This window comes from Sminthopsis crassicaudata, chromosome 6 (genome assembly GCF_048593235.1).
Source record: "Sminthopsis crassicaudata isolate SCR6 chromosome 6, ASM4859323v1, whole genome shotgun sequence".
NCBI lineage: Eukaryota > Metazoa > Chordata > Mammalia > Dasyuromorphia > Dasyuridae > Sminthopsis > Sminthopsis crassicaudata.
Genome location: NC_133622.1, coordinates 161,732,158 through 161,758,888, shown reverse-complemented (window position 1 = coordinate 161,758,888; position 26,731 = coordinate 161,732,158). Strand labels below are relative to the sequence as shown.

At 34.6% G+C, this 26,731-nt stretch overlaps 1 protein-coding gene and 1 long non-coding RNA gene across 14 annotated transcripts in view; one reads left to right on the top strand and one right to left on the bottom strand.

Moving 5' to 3' along the window:
• The window catches only part of CCDC158 (coiled-coil domain containing 158), a 121,240-nt gene that overhangs the window by 55,568 nt on the left and 38,941 nt on the right, over positions 1 to 26,731 (bottom strand). For all 13 annotated transcript variants that reach the window (XM_074274372.1, XM_074274381.1, XM_074274380.1 and 10 more), the window contains 4 exons: positions 8,062 to 8,181; positions 6,672 to 6,869; positions 1,929 to 2,411; positions 44 to 233 (listed from right to left, as the gene is read on the bottom strand). In XM_074274372.1, coding sequence (XP_074130473.1) covers positions 44 to 233; positions 1,929 to 2,411; positions 6,672 to 6,869; positions 8,062 to 8,181 — 991 coding nt within the window. The remainder of the gene's footprint in view (positions 1 to 43; positions 234 to 1,928; positions 2,412 to 6,671; positions 6,870 to 8,061; positions 8,182 to 26,731) is intronic.
• On the top strand, positions 2,746 to 26,668 carry LOC141546510 (uncharacterized). The gene is made up of 5 exons (XR_012483318.1): positions 2,746 to 3,102; positions 8,056 to 8,188; positions 23,026 to 23,167; positions 26,110 to 26,250; positions 26,347 to 26,668. It is a non-coding gene; the product is annotated as an uncharacterized LOC141546510 (long non-coding RNA).

The window sequence follows — 26,731 nt, the reverse complement described above, 5'->3', positions numbered from 1 at the left end:
CATCAAGGCTCAGCCTCGTGGGCAAGCCCTAGGGACTCCATACCTGAAAGACTGGAGAGCTCATTCCGACTATTTTTCACCTCAGCTAAGAGCTGGTCTCTCTCCTGTTTCATGTCCTTTACTGCACGGAGCCGTTCAGACCCAGCATTCACCAGTTTCACCTTTTCAAGTTCCAAGTCACTTAGCCGGGCTTCAAGCTCACGTATTTTTGAATCTTTCTTGTCTTTTATAATCTAATTGCATGAATCAATATAAAGGATTCAGAAACACATTCTATACATACACATATTTATAATAACCTTGTTAATGAGTCATTTCAGTCATGTCCAATTCAAGAACCCATTTGGGGTTTTCTTGGCAAGATACTGGAATGGTTTTGCCATTTCCTTTTCCAGCTCATTTTATGGTTGACAAACTAAGGCAACCAAGGTTAAGTGATTAGCCCAAGGTCACATAGCTAGGAAATATCTGAGTTCAGATTTGAACTCAGGTCCTCGATGCCAGGACCAACATTCTATTCACTATATCACCAAGCTGCCTTATTACTCTTATTTAAAGCATTAATAGAATAAAATTAGAAGGCAAGGAAACCCTTGTTTAATGCGGAGCCAGAGGCACCCCTTGTAGCTACTTCAGTAGAAAAGTGGCTGACATTAGGAGAAAACCCGTGCCAGCCAAAGATCAAAGATCTGAAGTCAAGAGAACCTCATCCCAAAGCCCACCCTGGGCAGATTCCCTGTGTCTCAGTTTGTTCATTGGTAGATGAAGGCTGGCCCACTGAGGCAGCCTACATGAGGCCTCTTTCAGCTCTTATGGTTCTATGACTCTGACAGTATACCCCTACATGCAGAGCTACATGCTGCAACCAGCGGAGTTTTCCCTCAGTCTAACAATAGGTAGAATTATCCCTTCCACATAGCAACTTTCCCATCATAATTTCAATATGTCACAGATCAGCATAAGAAATTAAATGGGAATTTGGGGGGAGTTTTGTGGAAGTAATAGATGACATGCACAGGGTAGCACATGACACAGAAAAGTTTCAGATACTCAGAAATGCAGAATTGGTATTTTTAAAAAACATTCCAGTAGACTCTGGAATTATATGAGGAAAAGCTAAGTACTTATATGATTTCCTAAAGGAAAATGAAGGTGAAGGGTTTACTCTTATAGATTACACATGGATTTTCCAGATTTGGGGGGTACCTTAGTTTCCATGGTGTAGAAAGGATGTGTTCCATTTTTCATTTCTGATTCCTGCTAACAGAATTGTCCTTTTCCCAGTTACCCACACTCAGGACCCAAGATTCCTCTGACTTCCAGTTGTGTCCCCTTCCTTCACTTATTGTATAATTGGTTATCAAGGCCTAGTCTTCCTATCTCAGAACTCTTGTGCCAGCATACTCCTTCCATGGCCACTGCCATTATCACTTTGTCTCAGGTATGTACACTTCCCTCCAGGATCAGTATACCTGTCTCCTAAGCTTGTCTCTCTGCTACTCCATACTACCATCAGATTTAATTTTATGAAATTTCATAAATATGAAGCTTTATTATATCACACCCTGCTCAAGAACTTCCAATAATACTCTATATTTGAAGGCAGGGGTTTTTCACCATTTTTGTCAGTTCCGGCCCCTTCAGCAATCTGGTGAAAACTATAGACCACCTCTCAGAATCATTCTTAAATGCATAAAATAAAATACACCATTATCAAAGAAAACACTTAGGTTTAAATACAATTATCAAAAATATTTTTTTTTAAGTTCATGGGCCCCATTTCTGCACAGTGGGTCACACTGCTGCATAACATTAATCCAGTTGTCTTTATAATGCTTCCATTGATCAAAAATTGACTGTAGATACCATTTTGATAGAGCATAATAAACAGGTTTTCAGAAGCTCAGTCCCTGAAGACCCTCACATACCTTGAATTCCTGCAGTTCTAGCTTACGATCATTGATCTCTTTCTCGAGCTGATTTTTTTCCACCTGCATAGCCCCAGCTGTACGCCCATGCTGGCCAACCAGCTGAGTCATGTTCTCGATCTGCTGACGCAAAATCTCAATCACCTTGTCCTTCTCCACCATCTGCAGCTTGAGGGCCTCACATTCGGACTGCACATTTCGGAGGTGGTCCCCTTCATTTTTAAGGTGCTGGAGCTCCTGTAACTTTATGTCAACTCTAGAACGGAGCTTGGTGATCTCTGCATTAGTTGCCTCAATGGCTCGCTCTTTCTCTTGCAGAGACAATGTCAGATCAGACACCGTCCTCTCAGAACTTTCCAGGGTCATCTTCTTGGCAGTCAGCTCTTCCACAACTTTGCGGAGCATTTCTTTGGTAGATTCCAACTGAGCAGTCAAGGAAGACACTTTCTCTAGGCTTTCATTCTTTCCCTGAATTGCTGCCATCTGAAGGTTGATAGAAAAGAGAGTTTCATGGATTTGGAAGAATTACAAGTAGATGCAGGAAACATGGTAAAGATTAAGGATACTTCGTCTATGTAAATAAAGTAATGAATTGATTCAAGTACAAAACAACCAAACTCAATTCACTTAAGGCTTAACTCAGATGGAAGAAGAGAAGTCTGACATATGCTAACTTTAAGTCAGTTTGATAAGATGTTGGCAAGGAGGCTGAAGAAGGCTTAATAAAGTTATAAGGTCTAATAATGTGTTGCTCTTCCAGGATGGAAGGCTGGGAAGGTTCCTTTCCTTTGAAGTTGTGGAGACCGATTGGAACTTCAGACAAAACTCTAGAATGTGTTATTAAAGGAGTGTTGAGTGAACGTCTAGAAAAACAAGTGGTGATCATAAAGAGTCTGCCTGGCCTCCCATCAAGAACAAGTCTTGCCTGACAAAATAGTCCCATTTCTTTTTGTTAAGGGACTTCCAGTCTCAGAGAGCAGAGAAATGGTACAGATAAAGTTTATCTGGAGTTTAGCAAATTCTTTCATTCAGTATCTCATACTATAATTGTGGAAACTATGGAAATATATATAGGCCTGACGGCAAGACAGTTAGATTGAATGGCCCAACTTAAAAAGCAACTTTTATTAACTCCACATCAACTTGGAAGGAGATCTCCAGGGTCATGCCCCAGGTATCTATGCTGTTTAATATTTTTAACAATGACTGGGACAAAAGAAGAGATGGAATACTTAACTAAATTTGCAGATAAAAAACTTTTAAGAATAGCTAATATAGTGAATGATAAAGTCAGAGTATAAAAGGTTAGAATACTAGGCTGAATCTAGTAACAAATTTTAATAGAAATCTCATCCTCTAATTCGAAAAATCAGCATCATAAGTACAATTATGGAACATGTGGCTAAATAGAAGTTCATATCAAAAAAAGATCTGAGAGGGAAAGGATTCTGGGAAGTTGTTGGAGTAAGTTGGTAAATTTCAAGTTCTCATGATTTCCCCTACAAATGAAAAAAAAAATTGCCAGGGCAAACAGACCAGTGAAAATTCAATTAGACTTAAAGCAGAATAGAGCCGGGCTAATGCAACCCAAAAAGATCTGAAGTCAAGAAAGACTCCAGGCCAGTGTGAAGTTCAAACACCTTCAGGTGAATTCTGAAGAAAAACCAAGTAAGGAGCCCTGTGATAAGATGGATGTGGCTAGAGCCTTGGCAGGAACAACAGGAACTTTCACCTCTCAATTTCTTTGTGGAATCAAGGTCTAAATCAGGGCAGACTGAGTGAACCTCGGCTAATTAGGAACACCAACCAGCCCAGCTGTGCTGCAAAGCTGGAGCCCTGGGGGAGAAGGAACCAGCACTTGGCAAGTGCAGAGGTGATGGGGCACTTGCAGGAGCAGGGAACTCTTGATTTGGAGTTTCTGGTCAGAGGCAAGAATTCAAGTGAAGCTAGAAGCACCATCCTCTGCCCATCCCAGAATTAGAGGTGTCTTGCACTAATACTTCTTATTAAAAAAAAAAAATCAACTGGCAAAGAAGAATCCTGCCATAGAAACTCACTATGGGAACAGGGATGACTGGGGGAGGAAGAGGTTAGATCATCTTCAGAGGAGGACACTGAAGCAAAAAGAACTTCTTCTACCCTAAAGAGTAATATGAAATGGCTCCCTGTCTAGAGAGAATTTATAGAAGAACTCAAAAAAGAATTTAAAAATCAAATGATAAACAATGAGGAAAAACTTAAAAAATAAAATAAAATAAATAAAAAGCATCCAAGAAAAAGATTATGAAAAAGTTAACCAGCTAGAAAAAGAAATAGAATCTCAAAGATGAAAATAAGTCTCTGAAAATTAGAATCAGGCAAGGAAAAGCCAGTAAAGAGATGAGAGAGTTCAAGAAGAAACAAAATAAGATTCTAAAGAATGAAAAATTAGAACAGAATGTTAAACATAAGAAAAACTACACATCTGGAGATCAAGAAGAACAGATCAAGAAGAAAAAATATAATAATTATTGGACCACCTAAAAGTTGTGAACAAAAAAAGAATCTTAACACAATAATGCAAGAGATAATCCAAGAGAAAATCCTGAAGTAATAGAACATGAGGGAAAAGTAGAAATAGAAAAATCCACCAATTACCATCTCAACGAGATCCTTTGTAAAAAAAAACCAAACAAACAAACAAAAAAAAAACCACAGGATTATTGCCAAATTTCTAAAACACCAGATCAAAGTGAAAATTTTGCAAGAAAAAAGAAAAAATTCAAATACACTAGAGCTACAATTAGAATTGTACAGGATTTATCAGCAGCCACAATAAAAAAAATCACAGATCCTGGAATCATATGTACTGACAATCAAAAGAACTAGGTCTGTGACCAAAAATATTATATCCAGCAAAATTATCTATAATGTTGAATGAGAAAAAAAATAGCATTCAACACACGAAGATATTCACGACTTTCTATCAACCAAATCCGAACTTAGGAGAAAATTTAACATATAAGAGCCAATATCAAAGATCAATTTTCAAGGAACTCAACATGGACAAATTGTTTATTTTTTTTTAACATGGGTAATGTATACCATATGTTTAAGATTGACATCAACAATACAGTAGTTCAAAAGCAAGACGTGGGTAGAGTTAAGGTAAAAATAATAATTGTTATACAAATGAGGTACAGAGGAAGAATAGACACAGAAACATTAGAGGAGGGAAGAGGGCTCATGGTTCTGAAAACCTACTCACATGGGAATGGGTTAAATAGGCAACACTACATATATACCATATGGCACTCTCCAAAATCCATAAAGAATTAAGAGGGGAGGAATGGGAGTGAGGGAAGGAAAGGTGAGGGAAGGGAAGGATTCATGGGTAGGCGGAAATTAAGTAATAGAAAGGCAAGTTAAAGAGCAGAATCAAAGCAAAAAGTCAGCAGGGATAGGAAAGATATGTGGATGTGAGAGAGGAGTGTGTGTGTGTGTGTGTGTGTGTGTGTGTGTGTGTGTGTGTCTTTCTGTATGTATGTGTATGTATATATCACAAATATATCCTTAACAATAGACTGCTCAGAAGTAGTAGGGGTAATGGAAAAGGGGGAAAAGAATAAAATAAAAAAGATATGCAGCAGAAAACAAAAGAACAATGTACAAGGAAGTAAAGAAAAGATGGACATTCATGAATATAATTTCTTCTACTAATATATATACTTTCTTGAACTGGTAATTTGTTGTTATATATTTTGAATCCTCCCTGATATTCTGCTGGGCACATGACAATGATCTTTTTTGTTCTGTATTCCTTTTTTTTTTCTTATTCTATTTAAAAAAGAATAAATCAGGGAATTTCCATTAGACTGCAAGTTCAATATGAATCAATAACAGAAATATGTCCATTGAAAAAAATTTCAACTGCACTAAGAAAGCCATCTATAATCAATCTGGGGACCAGGAAGCCTTGCTACACTCTGTCTTAGTCAAAACCTTTGGGACTCTTGTGTTCGATTGTGGCTATAACATTGAACAGCTAAAGAACATCTAGGAGAAGGATGACCAGGATGAAGAAGGTCTCAAGACAAGGTCTTAGAAGGATTCACTGAAGGACTAGGGATATTCAACTTAGAGAATACATGGAGTTGGGAAGGAAGAGAATACAATACAATCTTTAAGTATTTAAAAGGCTCTAGGAAGAAAAAGGATTTGACTGGTTTTGTATTGCTTCAGAGAATAGAACTAAAAATCACTGAGTAAAGCTGCAGGACATTTCCCTAACTTTTAGAGCTTTATAAAAATAGAGGGCTGCCTCCCTGAAGTCTTCAAGGAAAAGCTCAATACTATTTGTTGGACTGGGTAGAATGGATTCCTGCTTGGACAAAACTTGGAATAGATGTCCAGCTCTGGCATTGTGCAGGATCAGGACTTGACCTTTGTGTGAGCTCAGAATAAGTTAAATGGTGGGTATTAGCAGGACCTTGGCAATAAACATTACAATTCCAACAATTCCTCAACAAAATCCATCTAGGAAAGAAGATCTTCTGGTCATACAAGCCTCTATTGATATAATAATGAGTCAATAAAAATCCCTTAGTTCTTTTACAGAAGATAATGAGTTCTCATGTAGAAATGCACAATTAATGTAAATCTATAATTTAAAAGTAAAGTAAAATCAGAAAGAAATCAGGTTATCACCTCTTTTCCAGGAACCCCTAAAAAGAAAGACAGGCGGCCATGGCTCAATGCCCTTACCTGGCGCTCCATCTGCCCTTGGCACTCAGTCTTCATGGTTTTTACTAGTGTTTCCAGACGCTGCACTTCCATGTTCCTGTCATCCAATTCCCGGCGTAGATGATCAATAGTAATGCTGTTTCCAGTGTCTCTGTCCCAAAGCCTCTTGTTCTGCTCCTTTTCCAAACTTAGCTCTTTTTCCCTTTTATGTAGATCGGCCTTCAAGAAGGGAGAGATACCTTCTTTTAGCTCACAATATATTAAGCAAATTTATACTTTTCCTCTGATGAACATATATTAACCACAGAAATTTTTATGAAACCCCAAAAAAACCTTTTGCATTGGCTCATTTGTCATTCCAATTGATTTGAGTATCTGACTTGTTCCAACAGTCTGAAAAAAGAGCTTGGAAAACAAAAAAAGAACCACTTCAAAATGAGACTAGCATATTGTTGCTATTGTTTTTTTTAAGGAATAAAGAATTAATATATAGCAACAAAACTGATGTGACAATATATATTTTAGATCATGTTAACTTGAGTGCAAAAGTACTACTATTTAACCATCAGACTTCTTGGAAGCTCTGGATATTTTTGGAAACCTGGCCATTTTGTATCTAATTAGGTACTTAAAAGCAAAGATCATATTTAATTTGGTAATTGCTATAGATATTTTCCACATAGAATCTCCCCTAGAACTGTTAAAAAAAAAAAAAAAAAAAAGATCACTAGTCTAAGGCATGTTGATATTAACTCCTCTGGACTGTCTCGCCCAAAGGTAAGATAGGGGGGTGGAATAACAGAAGGTCCATGGTCTGGTTCTTTCTATGGACTCCAGCATTGCCATACCTCCCATCCATGTCTCCTTTGGGTCTGTGGAGATATAACAATTATGTCTTCCATCATACCCTCTACCTGTGGGCAACTGCCAAGAGTGGTCTAATAACCTTCATGCAGCCCTGCCAAAGGTAGGCAGAGGCTGAGTCACCACTGTGAGGAAAGTGTCAATTCTTTTATATTTATGACAACTTATTTAGCATCATCAAGTGTACAGCTGACCTACTGGTTTTCAGTTTGGGACAGTTTGACTTTACATTGAACATTGGTTTTTGCATATATATTATTTAGCAGTTTGAAAGACTTTCTTTCCTAATCCCTATTTGAGCAGTACCAACTTTAAAATGGGGGACTAGCAAATATTGAATTTGAAATTTTATTTACATAAAATCAGAATCACTGCCTAGAAAAAAAGTGTGTTTCCATGTCAAAAACCAAGGATCACAAAATGTTAAACAGTCATTTAGAATTTTTTAAATGCAAATATAGTTCTGAGGAAAATTTCACTGACATTTAAAAAAAAAAACTCCTTCAAATCTTTTTTTATATACTTCCTATTTTCAATACAGTCCTACCAGCAATTTCTGAAGTTGATCATCCAGGTTCCCAGATTCCTGACTGAACTGATCACGTTCCGTGCGGGCCTCGGTCAGTTCCGAGTTGGCCAGGACTAACTGCTTCTCAAGATCTTCTATCTAAAGGGTAAGCACAAAAGAACTGGAACCCTATTGCCTCAGTGACTAATAGGAAAATACCAGTCATCAATATTGTCCTTTGAATAAAATGAAAAAGTTAGAGCCAAGTGTTCATTAAGTGATACGACTTACGTAGACACACAGCTTAGATAACAAATGCTTCTCCAACAGGACTAGAAGTTTCATGAGAAAATACCCAATTTCTACTCCTAGTATTTTCGTAATAGTGATCAAGATGAAAAAGGATCTTGGTCCAAAGTCCAAAATCCAAACCATAGCCAGATTTGAAAATAGCTTGTACATTTTCAACATTGGCCACAATGACTACTTAAGAATGGCAAAAATATATCTTTATCATAGTCATTGGTTGTCAATAATATATAAGTTCTGGAGGGCCAACCTATTGTGATGCAGGAAAAATTTTAGCAAATATCAATAATATTAATAACAATAATAACTGGTCTTCCTAGGCATGATTTGGATTAACCTCAGGGAATCCAGAACTCTTCAATTTTGAAAGAACTAAAACTCACTGCATCACAAGTCCTCAGGCTTATGTAGTTTCTAATAAATATATTAATTTACCACTTGCAAAGTGAAACTGACCAATGTTGAAAAATAATTTGACAGTGTTAGATATAGCTCAAATTTGAGTCAATATCTAACTTAACTGACTTTCATTTCCATCTTTTTTATTTGATATGGTTACTCTAAATTTGACTTGAATAGTATTTTTTCTTTGAAAAATTATTTTATTTTAGACTATTTGGATTAATATAAAATCAATAAATGGCAAAATATTAAATACATTTTATATCTTAATATAGTACTATTTGAATTTGTCTAAAAGAAATGTTTTTTCCCTTTGTTCCCTTTTAAGGCTTATTTTTTCTGATAGCTATTTTTTAAAAGTATACCTAACAGTCTCAAGTCTATTATAGACAAGCCTTAGGCCAGAAGGAACATGAAGAAAAGTGCATTGTTAATAAAATTCAGGTGATAAATTATCTGGGATGTGAGTTGTATTCAAACCTAAATGCTTTCTCTCCATTTCCAAATGCAATAAATAGTAAGACATATTTGGCCTGTCCAAACTTGAAATACTGTGATTATTTTTCATTCTTTATGAACATAACTTTCTGGTTTGAGTAATTCACATCAAAGATTTTTTATAATAAATAGGGTAAAAATGTTTACTGTGAGAGACAAGATTAAATTGGCAAACATCAAAGATTTAGTGTATGATAGGTCCCTATGGATTATGAAAACCAAATAATCTAATCTTCTCTTATTATTACATATAAAGATAAATTAGTATACCAGTGAATGCAGAAACCAGAGATTATCTATATAACCTAACCTATAGTACTAATAATTTACTTTATTATTAGATATTAGATATACCTAAATTTAGTACTTTATCTTTTTTAAGTGTCCAAATTTTCCTAGTTATTATACTAGTCAACAGATTTCCATATAAGTTTATTCATCAATTTGAACAGAGCCCTGATCTGTTTTAATGCTGAATTTTGCATTATTTGCTGTGGTTGTCAGTTTACACAACTATCAATAGCCACTTTTCAGTGATTTCTGTTTTAAATAGTGTGTTGGGATAAGGGAAACATGAATTTTTTGTTCCTAGTAATCAATTCTTCATTTCTATGTTTAGCTATACAATTTTATAATGGCTTTCAACACTGAGCTTGCTTTTGAAACCTGCATTTTCAGTAGTATATATGTACTGTAGTTTCTGATTATGATGTAGTAAATACACAAAATGGAGTACCAGGCCTGGAGTCAGGAAGACACATCTTCATGAATTCAAATCTGGATTCAGACACTTAACTAGCTGTATGTCCTTGGGCAAATCACTTAACTCCATTTGCTTCAGTTTATTAATCTGTAAAATAAGCTGGAGAAGGAATTGGTAAACTACTCCATTGTCCACTAAGCAAATCCCAAATGGGATCACAAAGAATTGGACACAAGTGAAAATGACTGAAAATGACACAAAAAATATTCAAAACCATCATTCACCTGGTTGACTTCCTTTATGGTTATTAACTTTATTTTTCATTTACATGAAGAAAAGAAAACTTTGAAACAAACATACCATGATTATTTCTTGCCCAGTGAAATAGTTTGATACTAAAGGAAAATTTCTGATGCCCTTGGATTCTAAGGATATCAATGCAGATTTTTCCCCCCCAACAAAGAAATTGAATTAGGTCATCTTTAAAGTCACTTTCAACTTTAGTTCTGTTACTTATAGTAGATTTATTTTTGATAACTATTATATAGTTACATCTTAATGATATAAGATATAAGATAACTGTGATAACATGGGCAGGCTTTCTTTTTGCCAGAATCTATTTTTCCCCAAGTTTGTTATTGAGTGCTTTTTTTTTTTTTGATAGGCTGACAAATATCAGATTCATTTAGTTTTCTTTCCATTTTCTGGCCTTTGCAGTAATATTAAAAATAGAGAAAGAAAAGGTATATCATCAAAGGATAAAAGGAAGAGAAACAATGTACATCATAATCCCCAAACTAAATTAATAGATAAGTAAATGAAAATTGATTGTTAATGTTATATCAATTCAAATTAAATTCCCAACTAGAAAAAAAATAATAAGCAAGATCATCAATTCAGTCTTCTTATATTTCTCTATCAATATCTAATGATTTATTCACTCCACCTAAGGTGTTTTGCCTTCACTAAATTAAAAATATCAGTAGATGTGTTTAAATCTACACCCCTGGTTATGACTTGAAGAGTACTTAGAATAAAGGAATAAATAGCATTTCATTAAGTAAGCCATATTTTATTTCCAAATACCTAGACTCAATATCATATATTCAGGACAAAAAAAAAAAAACCTTTCTGATTAAAAACTTGTTAACAGTTTCTTTCTCTGATATCCCTCTGACAATAGCAGAAGTCTGATCATTAGCACATTGAATCAGAGCCGTGTCTTTGCTCTAGGGTGCCCAAGTTAGAGTGTGTTACAGTAGTATAGAAACAACAGAGATATCAGCATGAAAAATAATTAAACTTGGCAGCCACCAAGTGACCCACTGAGGTGACCTCCTCTTCCTCTTCAACTGGACATCCACAAATGCCAGTGTAAAATGTCCTACCAGGAAGCCTCTTCTTTAGCTATTACAGCTCTTTTAATGAAGCCAGGAGAAGGGATAAACACCCAGCTGAGCTAAATATTCTCAGAAATTGAATGAGAAAGGATTATTGAATGAGAAAGGATTACTGAATGGCAATGCTCATATGATCTGCCACTCACTACTAGTCATAGGAATAAAGTTATCATTGGGCAGTTGACAATTCCCTCATCTTACAATTACAAATTTTATAAATCTGACTTTCCCATGGTCACATAAACAGTAAGGGACAAAGCCCAGGATTTACAGCCAGGTTTTTGTTTTTAAATCCAATAAACCTGGAAGAAGACAAGCCAAGATGATGGTAGAGGAAAGAAGTTTCCCTTGGAAACAATGCTCAATCAAGCCTCTAAATTGATTTTGGAGTGACAGAATCCACAAAAATTTGGAGTCAATTTTTTAGCTTAAGATATCTTGGGAGGACTTCAGGAAAGGTCTTTCTCACTTGGCATAAAGGGAACATGGCCCCACACAGGCACAGTGCAGGGAATCTAGCAAGAAGCAATTAGCCAAAGCACAGACCAACAGTGGAAACCTTCCATCCTGGCTCAGTAGGCCAAGGGCTCAGCATGCCATCAGTGATACCTCCAATCCCAGTATAGAAGGCAAATTGCAAGCCCTCAAACCCCAGCACAGCAGATGGGATTAGACCAATTCAACCTAGCATAGCAGGAAAGCTATGGGAAAACACCTCCAATCCAGTGTGGAAAGTCAGTAAGAAGTTCCTATCTCCCTGCGACAAAAGCTTGGGATAATCTTCCCTTTGCCCTAGGAGCAGAGCTCTCAACTTTTAAAATAATCAAAAAAGCAAAAAGCACCCTGACTATATATAGAAAACTATTATGGCGAGTGGGAGATCAGAAGACAAATCCACAAGAGGACAGTAATGGCAAAATGTCTAAATATCAATCTTCAAAGGGAAGTATGAATTTGCCTAAAGCTCAAGAGCTGGAAGAGCTCAAAAAGGATTTTAAAAATGAAGATATATAGAAGAAAAGTTGAGAAAAAAGAATTATGCAGGAAAATTATGAAAAAACTCAACAGCTTGGGAGAAAAAGATCAGCAACTTAAGAAAAGTACAAAAATTGACTGAAGAAAATAATGCCTTAAAAAATAGAACTGGCAGAGGGGATGTGGGAACACTGGGACACTAATGCATTGTTGATGGAGTTGTGAAATGATCCAACCATTGTGGAGAGCAATGTGGAACTATGCTATCAAAGTGGGCATAGCCTTTAATCCAGCAGTGTCTTCACTCAAAGAAATTATAAAAGGGGAACGGGACCCACATGTGCAAAAATGTTTATGGCAGCCCTTTTTATAGTGGCAAAGAATTGGAAAGTAAGTGGAAGCCCATCAATTGGAGAATGGCTGAATATATGAATGCTATGGAGTATTATTGCTCTGTAAGAAACGATCAGGAGGATGATTTCAGAGAGACCTGGTGAGAACTGATGCTAAGTGAAATGGGCAGAACCAGGAGATCATTGTACATGACAACAACAAGATTATGTGATGATCAATTGTGATGGATATGGCTCTTCTCAACAATGCAATGATTCAAGGCAACTCCAATAGACTTGGGATAGAAAATGACATCTGCATCCAGAGAGAAAACTATGGAGATTGAATGTGGATCAAAGCATAGTTTTTTTCATCCTTTTTTGTTTGTTTTTTTTTTCTTTCTCTTGTTTTTTCCCCTTTTGATATGATTTTTCTTGTACAACATGATATAGAAATACATTTAAAAAGAGATAATTTAAGAAATATTGGACTACCTGAAAGCCATTATCACAACAAAAGCCTGGACAACTTCTTTCAAGAAATCATCAAAGAAAACTTCCTTGATATCCTAGAACCAGAGGATAAAATAATCATTGAAAGAATCCACCATGGCAAAGAAATAAGAGTAGTCAATCAGTGGGATAGGTTAGGTTCACAGAACAAAATAGTCAATAACTATAGCAATCTAGTATTCGACAAACCCAAAGGCCCCAGCTTTTGGGATAAGAATTCACTATTTGACAAAAACTGCTGGGAAAATTGGAAACTAGTATGGCAGAAAGTAGGCATAGACCCACACCTAACACCATATACCAAGATAAGGTCAAAGTGAATTCATGATCTAGACATAAAGAATGATATTATAAACAAATTAGAAGAACTTAGGATCATTTCCTCTCATACCTGTGGAGGAGGAAGGAATTTATGACCAAAAAAGAATTAGAGATTATTATTGATCACAAAATAGATCATTTGGATTATATTAAGTTAAAAAGTTTTTGTACAAACAAAATTGATGCAGACAAGATTAGAAGGGAAGCAATAAACTGGGAAAATATTTTTACATCCAAAGGATCCCATAAAGGTCTCATTTTTAAAATATAATAGAAAATTGACTCAAATTTATAATGGTTCAAGCCATTCTTTAGTTGATAAATGGTCAAAGAACATGAACAAAAAATTTTCAAATGAAGTGAAACTATTTGTAGTCACAATTTTCAAATGAAGAAAGTGAAACTATTTGTAGTCACTTGAAAAGGTACTCCAAATCACTATTGATCAGAGAAAGGCAAATTAAGACAACTCTGAGACACAACTATATACCTCTCAGATGGGCTAAGATGACAGAAAACTAAAATGACCAATGTTGGAAGGGACATGGGAAAATTGGGACACTGATACATTGTTGGTGGAACTGTGAGTGGATCCAGCCATTCTGGAGAGCAATTTGGAATTGTGGTCAAAAAGTTATCAAACTGTGTATATCCTTTCTTTGATCCAGCAGTGTTACTGCTGGACTTATATCCCAAAGGGATCTTAAAGGAGGAAAAGGGATCCACATGTGCAAAAATGTTTGTGGTAACCGTCTTTGAAGTGGACAGAAACTGGAAACTGAGTGAATGCCTATCAATTGGAGAATGGCTGAATAAATTATGATATATGAATGCTATGGAATACTATTGTTCTGTAACAAATGACCAGCAGGATGATTTTAGAGAGGTTTGGAGAGAGTTACATGAACTGATGTTGAGTGAAATGAGCAGGACCAGAAGATCACTATACACCTCAACAACAATACTATATGATGATCAATTTTTGATGTACGTGGCTCTCTTCAACACTGAGATAATTTAAACCAGTTCCACTTGTGCAGTGATGAAGAAAGCCATCTACATCCAGAGAGAGAACCATGGGAACAGAGTGTCTTTTTCTTCCTTCTTGATCTGATTTTTCTTGTACAGTAAGATAACTAAAAATATGTAAACATATATTGGATTTAGCATGTATTTTAACATATTTAACATATATTGGACTACCTGCCAGTTGGGGAGGGGGTGAGCGGAAGGAGGGGAAAATTTGGAATAGAAGATTTTGCAAAGGTCAATGCTGAAAAATTACCCATGCATATGTTTTATAAATAAAAAACTTTAATTTAAAAAGACAAAGAGAAACCTAAAAAAAAGACAAAATCCACCAATCACCTCCTGAAAAAGGCCTCAAAATGGAAACTCCAAGAAATATTGTAACTAAATACCAATATTATCAACTCAAGCAGCTAAAAAGAAACAGTTCAAATATCGAGGAGATACAATCAGGATTATTTAAGACCTAGAAGCTTCAACATTAAAGAATAAGAGGACCCTAACCCTGACTATTCCAGAAGACAAAGGGGTTTGGACTATATTCAAGAATCAACTACTCAGCATAATTGAGCAGTATCTTTCAGAGGGAAAAAGATGGACATTCAATAAAATAGGAGATTTTAAATTATTTCTGATAAAAAGACTAAAGTTAAATAGAAAATTTGATCTTTGAATACAAGACTCAAGAGAAGCATAAAAAGTAAACAGAAAAGAAAAAAATGTTTTTTAAAGGTTAAATTGTTTACATCCCTACATGGATCTTGAATTGGATCTTTGTTAGGACAATTAGAGGGGGATATACATAGTAGACTTTGAGGTGATGCAAAGGGGAGGGGAAAGGGATTGTATTGGGAGAAGAGGAAAAGGGAAGTAAAATGAGGTAAATTCCATCACATGAAAAGGCACAAAATTCCTATTACAGTAGAGGGAAAGAAGGAAGAAGGATGAGCATTGTTCAAACCTTAATCTCATTGAATTTAGCTCAAAGAGGAGATAATATACATACCACATTAGGTTGTGTCTTACTCTTTGGCAAAGTAAGAGAAAGGGATAAGAAAAAGGGAGGGGGGCTGATAGAGAGGAGGGCAGAGTGAGGGAGGTGGAGCTCAAAAGCAAAACACTGGTGATGTGAGAAAGGGTGAAAGGAGAGAAAAAAATATAAATGGAAAAAATAGGATGAAAAGAAACAGAGTTAGTAATATAACTAAGAATGTGAAAGGGATGAACTCTCACATTAAACATAAGCAGATAGTAAAGTGGATTAAAAGCCATTTATATTATATATATATCAGGGTGGTGATTCTAATCTCAGACACAGCAAAAACAAAAATATAATTAAAAGTGATAAGAAACTACATGTTGCTAAAGGGACTGTAGATAATGAAGCAGTACTAATACAAAACATACAACAAGTATAACATTCAAATTCTTAGAGGATAAGTTAAATGAGTTGCAAGAAGAAATAGCAAAACTATATTAGGGGGAATCTCAAAAGTTTGATATGATAGATCTCTAGAAAAAAATGAATGAGGATAAATATATATATATATATATGTGTGTGTGTGTGTGTATCTATACATATATAAACATACATACCTTTTTCTCCATGGTACATGGCACTCCACAAAAATTGACCATATATTAGGGCATTAAAAACCTCACTATCAAATGAAAGCAGAAATACTAAATGCATTCTTTTCAGATAATGATGCAATAAAAATTATATGTAATAAAGAGCCATGGAAAAAATAATCCAAAAATTCATTGAAAACTAAATAATCTAAACCTAAAGAAGGGATGGATTAAACAACAAACCATAAAAACAATACTTTCATCCAAGAAAATGGCAATAATGAGATAACAAATCAAAACTTAAGGATTGCAGCCAAAGCAGTGGAGAAATTTTTATATCTCTAGATGCTTACATGAATAAAATAAGAGAAAGAGATTATCAATGAATTGGGCATGCAACTAAAACACTATAAAAAGAATTAAAACCTCCCCAATACCAAATTGAAAATTTTGATAATCAAAGGAGAGATTGATAAAATTGAAAGAAAATTATTGAATTAGTAAATAAAATTAGAAGTTGGTTTTATGAAAAAACCAATAAAATAGATAAACCTATGGTTAAATTGATTAGAAAAAGAAGAAAACCAAAATACTAGTAATCAAATATGAAAAAGGTAAATTTACCATCAATGAGGAGGAAATTAAAGCAATAATTAGGAGTTATTTTGTACAATTGTACAAAAATCTAAAAGAAATGAATATTTACAAAAATATAAATTGCCCAGATTAACAAAAAATAAAAATATTTCATATTTCAATAGTTCCATTTTAGAAAAAAGAAATTGAACAAGCCATCAATGAACTCCCTAAGAAAAAATCTCCAGGATCAGATGGATTTACAAGTGAATTCTACCAAACTTAAAAGGACAATTCTAATATTATATAAACTATTTGAAAAATAGGCAGAGTCCTATAAAATTCATTTTATGACACAGATATAGTGCTGATACCTAACCCAGGAAGAGCCAAACAGAGAAAGAAAAGTATAGAATAATTTCCCTAATGAATATTGGTGCAAAAATCTTAAATAAAATATTACCAAAGAGATTACAGCAATTTTTCACCAGATAATACACTATGACCAAGTGAGAGTTCTACCAGGAATTCAGGGCTGGTTCAATATCAGGAAAACTATCAACATAATTGATCATATCAATAACAAAACAAATTATATGATTATCTCAATAGATGCAAAAAAATCATTTGACAAAATACAATACCTATTTCTATTTAAAATGTTAGGAATAAATAGAATTTTTTTAAAATGTTAAGTAGCATCTGTCTAAAACCATCAGCAAACATTATCTATAATGGAGAAAAGATGGCAGCATTTCCAATAAGATTAAGGGTGAAATAAGGATGCCTATTATCACTACTATTATTCAATATTGTACTAGAAATGTTAGTTTTAGCAATAAAAATAAAGAAATTGGAGAAATTAAGAGGAGGCAATGAGGAAACAAAACTATTAGATGGATGATATTATGGTATACTTAAAGAGAATCAACTAAAAAACTACTTGAAACAACAACTTTAGCAAAACTGCAGGATATAAAATAAATCCACATAAATCAATGGCATTTCTATATATAACCAACAAAAACCAATGGCAAGAGATAGAAAAGCACCTTTTAAAAAAAAATTGTAGTCAGTATAAAATATTTGGGTGTCTACCTGCCAAGACAAACCCAGAAACAATATGAATTATACAACACTTTTCATACAAACAACATCAAATCTAATAATTGGAAAAATATCAATTGCTCATGAGCAAACCTAGCTAATATAATAAGTGATAATTGGAAAAATATCAATTGCTCATGAGCAAACCTAGCTAATATAATAAGTGATATTTTTACCTAAATTTACTTACTCAATACCATATTGATCAAACTGCCAGAAAACTATCTTAGAGCTAGGAAAAAAAAAAAAAGAAGAAGAACAAAATTCATCTGAAAGAACAAAGGTCAAGAATATCAAGGGAATCGTTTTTTAAAAATTCAAAGGAAGGTGGCCTAGTTGTACCAGATCCAAAACTATATATTATAAAGCAGCAGTTATTAAAACCTTTTGGTATTGGCTAAGAAATAGGATCAGTGGAATAAGCAGTCTATTGTTTGATAAACACAAAGACTCTAATTTCTGGAATAAGAACTCTCACCATTTTACAAAAATTGCTGAGAAAAGTGGAAAATAGTATGGCAGAAACTAGGCATAGACCAACATATCACACATTATACCAAAATAAGGTCAAAATGGGTTCATGATTTTGAAATAAAGGGTGATACTATAAACAAATTAGGAGAGCAAGGAAGAATTTATCTGTCAGAACTTTGGAGAAGGGAGGAATTTATGACCAAAGAATTATTAAAGAACATTATGAAATATAAAATGAATAATTTTAATTACATTAAATTAAAAAGGTTTTGCACAAACAAAACTACTGCAGGCCAAGATTAGAAAGGAAGCAGATAATTGGAAACAATTTTTACAACAGTGTTTCTGATAAAGGCCTCATTTCTCAAATATATAGAGAACTGAGTTAAATTTCTTAGTCAAGAGTACAATTCATTCCCCAATTGATAAATGGTCAAAAAATATGAACAATTTTCAGAAGGAATTAAAGCCATTTATAGTCATATAAAAAATGCTCTAAATCACTGTAGAGAAATGCAAATTAAGACAACTCTGATACCACTACAATAGGCTTGAGATGACTGGAAAAGATAATGACAAATGTTGGAGGGGATGTGGGAAAACTAGGGCACTAATACATTGTTGATGGAGTTGTGAACTGATCCAGCCATTGTGAAAAACAATGGAACTATGCCCAAAGGGCTATCAAACTGTGCATATCTTTTGATCCAGCAGTGTCACTACTGGATCTGTATTCCAAGAGCATAAAAGAGGGAAAAAAGGTCTTACATGTACAAAAATGTTTATAGCAGCACTTTTTGTGGTAGCAAGGACTTCAATACAACATAATTCCAATAGACTTGGGGTGGAAAATGCCCCCCGCATCTAAAGAGAGAACTATGGAGACTGAATGAGGATCAACATATACTATTTTTATCTTCTTTTGGTTTGCTTTTTCTTTCTTGTGGTTTTCTCCTTTTGTCTGATTTTTCTTTTACAACATGACAAATATGTAAACATGTTAAAAAATGATCAAATTGCTTGCATTCATGGGTAGAAGAGAGTAAAGGAGAAAAAATTTGTAATTTAAAATCTTACAAACATGAATGCTGAAAACTATATGTGTAATTGAAAAAATATATTACTGAGGAAAAAAATCCAATAAACCATTAAAACCAAGTGCCAGAATGCAAATTGTTTGTTGACCTCAAATCTTTTTTTTGGTATGTTTCCATTCTGTGTCTCATTAAGGTGAATGATCTGCTAAAATAGTAACTGTCACAATCCTTGGCCTAATATTTGAGGCCCACCCAATCTGGTTCCATGTTCCTTTTCCAACCTTCTCTGACTCCTTTGTTGCAGCAGAATGGGAAACTCCATCTTGTCCCTTTTACATATAGGCATTCATCCAACAAACACAGGCTATTCTTGGTGCCTGGAAAGCACCCCTTCCTCTGTCTTTCCAAATCCTTATCTTCCTCCAAGGCTCAAGTCAGGTGCAATTTCCTATATGAAGACTTCCTTGATCTATCCCCTTCACCTATGACTCCCATATTGTATATATTCCCTCTTCAAATATCTCATGGTGGACCTACTTGTGATTCCCACTTGATACACCAACAGACTGGGGAGCAGTAGTGTCAAACTCCACAGCCACCATTTGTACATAAGGATATTAGCTTAACTTTAAAATATGTTCTCTATGTTTTATTGTATTTTTATTTTGTTAAGTATTTCCTCCTTACATTTGGCACTGGGAAACACTGTGGGCCTGGCCATATGTTCTGGCTCCATGTTTAATACATGTTTTTGTATTAGACAGGGACTGTTTCATATTTGAATTCCCAGTAGCACAAAGCTTTTGTTCATTGTGGGCACTTAGAGAATGCTGAATTTGAATTATCTGAATGAAATATATATATATATACACATGTATATGAACATAAATAAATGTGTATGTTTATACACACATTCCTAGGATAAAAGCATTAAACAAAACTTCATTAATGACCTTCTTCTGAAGGAAACCTACACAAGCCTTCAACCTAAGTTACACTTGAGATAATCAAGATACTTGCCAATGGCCTGTGGGATGATTTATTCATTTTTGTACATATTAAATAAATAGAAATTCTGCCTAGTTACCTGGTCCTGTGGAAGTAACCCTGCAATGGTGAGAAAAGAAATTATTTGCTTGGAAAAACCTGATCACATCACTATGAAACTGACATTAGAAGTTTCTGAAATTATATTCATCCTTTTAACTACCTTATTATTTCTAAGAGAAATCCAAGTCTTGACAGTGAGAATTGCTGTGTGAACCTATTATCCTTTCTATTAATTGAACAACTGGACCCACTCTGCATTGCATACTGCTTCCTTAGAAATATCATACATAAAGAAGTCTTAAAAGAGCCTGGGTCCTCAGGAATTTTTAGGTTATCATGAATGACTAGAAATAAGATCTTGGTATCCAAGAAGATTAGGCTTAACTTAGAAAACTATCATCAATTTATTGGCATGATGCTAATCTCCAAAGGTTGTAATAACTATATGAATCATCTCCCTAACATTATGGAGATCCTGAAGGATAAATAATATAGGGCAGAGAGAAATGAGCATAAGAAACATCAAGGCATACAAGAAACAAAAGAATGGGACAAAAATAATAAACATTAAAAGAAAAACAGAATTTATCAGAAAAAAGATAAAGGCAGCATAAATAAAATTCTGAAAATTAACAATTAAAAATCATTAATTCCCGATTGGTCCACAGTAATGTCCACAGTAAGATGCAGATTCCTACTGGTCTATAGTTATAGCTATTTTTTTTGATAGACCCATACTTTAATCCAGGGCAGCTTAAACTTTTTCCATTCAACTCCTTCCCCCCATCCCGAAAAAATTTTTGTGTATGGTATGTAGGTATATAAAATAGGTACACAAATGAAACATTTACTGACAATAAATCAAAATTTTGTGATCCCCACATTGTTATGAGACCCCATATGGGGTTGTGAACCACAGTTTAAGAAGCTGTGTAAGAAATCCCTACTTAACTTTGTCCATGCAGATAAGGCACACAACTTAACAGAGAATCAGACCTAGAGCTGGAAATGACCACAGAGACTATCTGGCACAGTTTTCATCTTATGTGAAAATTAAAGATAATTCCTGAGGGCCCAGGCTCTTGTAAGATTTCTCCACGTATGGTAGATGACTTCTCCAAGGTCACGAGTAGTAAATATCAGAAGTAAAATTTGAATTTAGGTCTTTTAACTCCAGAGTCTACTATATCACATCAAAATAATTTATCTTGCGGCAGCTAGGTGGCACAGTGGATAGAGCACCAGCCCTGAATTCAGGTCTCAGACACTTAATACTTCCTAGCTGTATGACTTGGGCAAGTCACTTAACCTCAGTCTCAGGGAGGGAAAAAAAATTATGTGACAAAAATTTCCGCTCAACCTTGTGATATGAAGTAGGAAGCCCAAGTATTTTGGAATGCATTTTTAAAGATGAAAAAATGGAGCTCAGGAAAGATAAGGGTCTCACAAACTGGTCAGTCTGAATTTGAATCCTGATCTTAAGAGTTAGTTCACTAACACTTTTCACTGCCCCCAGAGCTACTACAACTCTGATAGTGACCAAAAAGGAATCATTTCTCAAATAAGCTCCTTATCCTGGGGTTTAAATTCACACTCTGTAGCTCAATGGCTTCCTGGGAAATCAATACAGATTAATATTGTCAACAGATAGAAATCTTTTTAATTCGCAGTAGCACTCAGGGAAATAAAAGTCCTATATACAATTTTTTAGGTATATTTTTTTAAAAAAAGAAAGCAGGAGCATTCAGTTAAACAAACTTCCACCTTTGGAGGAGAATTATTAACAGTAGTAAGGGTTTTTGGTTTTTTGGGGCATTTTTTTGGTTTTGTTTTGTTTGGGGTGAGGGATGTGTATTTAAATGAGGGAAAAAGTTAGCTTTTTCCCTAGGGTTCTTTCCCGTTATCTGCCCTTTACAAACATGACTTAATTTATGACTAGTAAAATTATGAAATGAACATCATTTCTTACCTACCTAGTAGAAATCATAAATTACCTCAGCCAAATGTCCATCTGACTATAAGAAAGAAACAACCTACTTTTGCTTTGGACTTTGATATTACAGGCTTATGGCAGGGTATTTTATTGATCATTATCATTTAAAAATACATTTTAGATGACTGTAACCATGGCATCACATAATTCCACTGGGCACAACACAGTTTAGTCTTAGCTTTCTGCCTTGGCATAGTGAGGAGCAAGAAGTTCCTCCAGATCCCTGTAGGAACATTTGTTTTGTACTTGTCAAAACTGGACTCAACTGCTATAGCTTTGCTTTTACCTTTCACTTTTGGATGATAATTACAATTTTTTCTGACTTAATAAAAAAAGATAATTAATGGAGAGTGAAAGGGAAAACCACTGAAATAGCAGCTGAGTTGATATTGACAGCTGTCAAAACACTGTAAAGAAAAGCCTTTTTAAATGTTCAGAATAGATGTTGATAGCTAAGACCTCTCACAGGGCTTTTTTTTTTCCTTTATTTTTAAATAGCAGCACTGGTTTTCCCTTTCACCTTCTAGGTGGTATTTTGTGTGGATGCATGTGTGTGTGCATGTGCATGTGTGTGTGTCTAGACAAATTGTGTGTGTATGTTAATTTGGATCACTAGGTAAATGAATCTGAATAGTAGGATAAAAATCCTACAGTAATCTCAAAATAACATGGCCAATCATACCAAATTGTATTATTTTTTTATTTTTATGAGAATAAAAAATACACAGGCCTGGAACAGATGGGGATGCTGCAGGTCAACACAGAGGTACTGTGGCACAAGTGTGCCAGGAGGCGAGCACAGTGTCTTCCCGTACTGTCCACAGCTCTAGCCAGTGCTACTAAATCCTCCCTTTGTGAGTACCAAATGCAGTCCCAATTTTCTTTTCAAGTAGGAAAAAATAAACTAAGGATCAAGACCATGATTTATTTTTGTTTTCAAAAAGCGAAAGTTAAGAGTAAAGCCAAAACTACAGAGCCAATAATGACAGCTTCTACTGGTCCAAATTCATAAAGGGGATCTGGAGGTTCTCCTAAAATAGAAAGAAAGAATGGGAAAAGCATTACAGTAAGATATTTTTTTTTTTACAAATGATAAGCTACATCTAAAATGTTGTTTCATACACAATTTAATTTCTGACCAATATGAACATCCTGTTTTTATTTCAAAAGAAATGTTCCCAACTGAGCCACCCCTCTCTTTCTAAGATCCTGCTATCTGGGAAGGGAAAGGGTACTCCTACTATTGCCCTTGTTGTCCATTCCTCTGAAGGCTCAGTCCATCCTTTGGGAGTCAGAACCCTAAACAACTGAGGAACTTCTACCACCTAACAGCTTCCTTCAGCGCCCAGTAATGTTCTCCATTACAATCTAGAGGGGTTTTTTTGGCACTGGCAGGATATTTCTCTTATTTCCTCTTCACCTCATTACTCTTATTGCTATTTGGATAATGAAATAGAGCAAAATAAAATGAAGTTTTAATATTTTTATAAGCCTTATCATTACTAAGTACAAGGGACATAAAAGTTGAAACAATTGGGTAAAAGAAAATGAAATTTCCAGTGATTATTTAGCTCTACTCATTAAAATAATAATATTAAAGTATAAATAACTTGAAAAAAATTATTTTTGTTTATCTTTGTTATGCCCAATATAAATTAAGAAGGCCTATGTTAGAGAAGAAAATTATTTGGCTTGGAATGGATTATTAAGTGTTGACTAGCAGCCAGGCACTATGCTAAGCACTTAACAAATATCTCACTTGATCTTCACAACAACCCTGGAATATAGGTGCTATCATTACCTCCATTTTACAGTTGAAGAAACTGAGGCAAACAGAGATTAAGTGACTTGCTCAGGTTACCCAGGAAATTTCTGGGGTTGCTTTTGAACTCAGGTGTTTCTGACTCTACACCCAGGGCAACATTGCTTGATATCAATAGGGACATAAAGTTATGCGTGGAAAGTTAAATTTCAAACAGGACTTTCCCACTTGCATTATTTTTAAGCATTTTGGAATCTAAATAAAAATTTTCTCTGATCAGAGATTATTACTCTCTTCACATAAATTTGATACCAATCAGATTATGATTTTAAATAGAAAGCCATTTAATGCCTAATGAATATTAGTAGTTGACTAAATTTGTACAGACTGATTAGGATTTATTAAGATATAACATATTCTTTTCCTAAATTTGGTTTCTAATATTAATTGGAATCTGTTTATTATTTAATAATGTTCTGTCACTAGCTACTGGTGATCAGTGGAACTACATCAAAACCAGAAAGAATATGAGCCTGATTATCATTGTATATATGGTGCCAAATTCTTCAGATGATGAGAGAATAATAGTCATTCATTCACTTATTTCAGCAATAGAATTCCAAACATCTGAGTATCTGCAAACACTCAAATATTGTCTGGGTCCAGCTAAAAGTGCCATACCATTAATGTTGTCTAAATAATACTTATTTTGTTTTAAGGGGTTTGGGCCATCAGAAAGACACCCCACTGCATGAATAGTCTGTTCCCTGGAAGGTCCAGGGCTTTTGATGTGTTTAAAAATAGATCAAAACACTACTCTAAAGTTTGCAATCACTGGCAAATCACCAGTAATGCTTTTTAATATAGAAGTAGCTCTTCTAAACAGCATTCCCAAAGAAAGGAACAGGAGTTAAAAGTTGTGAGAAGTTAACTCTATCAAGTCTTGGGATTTGCTGAATATTTACAATAACCTTGCAAATGGTTTCAGGTACATACTAATACTTTATAGCAGTGGTCTTCAAACTTTTTAAGTAGGAGGCCAGTTCACTGTCCCTCAGACTGTTGGAGGGCCAGACTACAGTAAAAACAAAAGCTCACACTATATCCGGCAGCCGCATAAATGTCTTCACTGGCTGCATCCAGCCCACGGGCCGTACTTTGAGAACCCCTGCTTTATAGGTATGAAGGCACACAGCACTTTATGTGAATAATAAAGTTTATTAATGGCATATATTTGGGAATTTTATCAATTTATATCATGGAGTTTTTGTGAGGACAAATTATTAATGAAGATGCACTATGAAAAATTTAAATTTAATTTATATAAGAGTCATGCTCATTTATGTATTTCCTATCTAAATGAATTTCCCAGATCATTAACATTTATTCCTTCAAGAACTGAATTATTTCATTTAAATTTTTCTAAAATATATTTCACATTTCTTTACTTTCTCAAATATAGTATATTGAATTTAATTTAGCCTTTCCCTAATGATTCAGGGGCACCAATAAGTACATTAGCTCTACTAAAACAGAATAGTTAAATTACTAGTCTTCCAACCCCCACCCCTGTTGTCAGTCTTTTATAATGGTTTCAAATTTGCGATGGTCAAAGAAAACAGGTCATCAAAATTACTAAAATTATGTGAAAAATATTAGTAAACCCTGACTACTTGGCTGAGACTTCACCTCATGAGTAAATACATGACTTAGTCCAGTGGCTCTATTCTATGCCCACCCCATCCTCCCTAACCCCCAATCACTTTCAGGTTTTCTGCACAGTTCCAAATGACTGGGCTTGCCAGAAGCCTGACCTCTAATTAGGCCAACTCTTAATCAAGTATACCAGTGAATGGGATCTATTGTATAAAGGATTTTTTTAAAATAGATGAAAATCTTTTGAATGATTTATACTTGGCTTTGGAATGCATTATGCAACGATTTTGGTAGTACACAAATTTTATTTTTAAATTATCCTTCATTTATTATTTATTTAATACTTATTATTGACTTGACTTTATCTTTTATTTACAGAAAATTTTGGTCTAAAAGATTAGAAAAACCAGAGGAAAGCCTCTTGTGAACTGAGTGGATCATCTATAGTACATTTATGGGAAAGTCGTGGACACTTAAAAAATAATTTATTGAAATCATGATTTTCTAAAAATAAAAAAGGTAAAAAAGAAAAAAAATGCAATAATTATACAGGACAAGGAGTTCAGAAGAGTTGCGATGCATTAAAAGTAACACTAAGGTTGCTTGCTTTTCTAGGCACAGACCAACAGCTGGTGTAGAAAAAGAAAGGTGGTCAAAGATGTACTGGTGGGGACAGCACCTTATGATCAAGAAATTCCTGAGAGACTTTCCAAAGGGACAGGAGAGGCCACTAGGATTTTATTCATTTCTCAATTTGCTTTCTTCAAAAATTTGAAGCTAGAAAATCATCTATATTAAGAGTTGTTACCTTGAACAGGAACTTCAACTAAAACATGGTTATCTATGATTTCTAAATGGCATGTAAACAGGACCAAATGTATTTTTTAATCCCAGTTTGGAAGTGCTTTTAATTTTGAATTAAAGTGTATAAAAGTGACCTCACTCTTAGAATACAAAGGACTGAATTCATATGAATTAATTTCCTCAAGTACAATGCCAA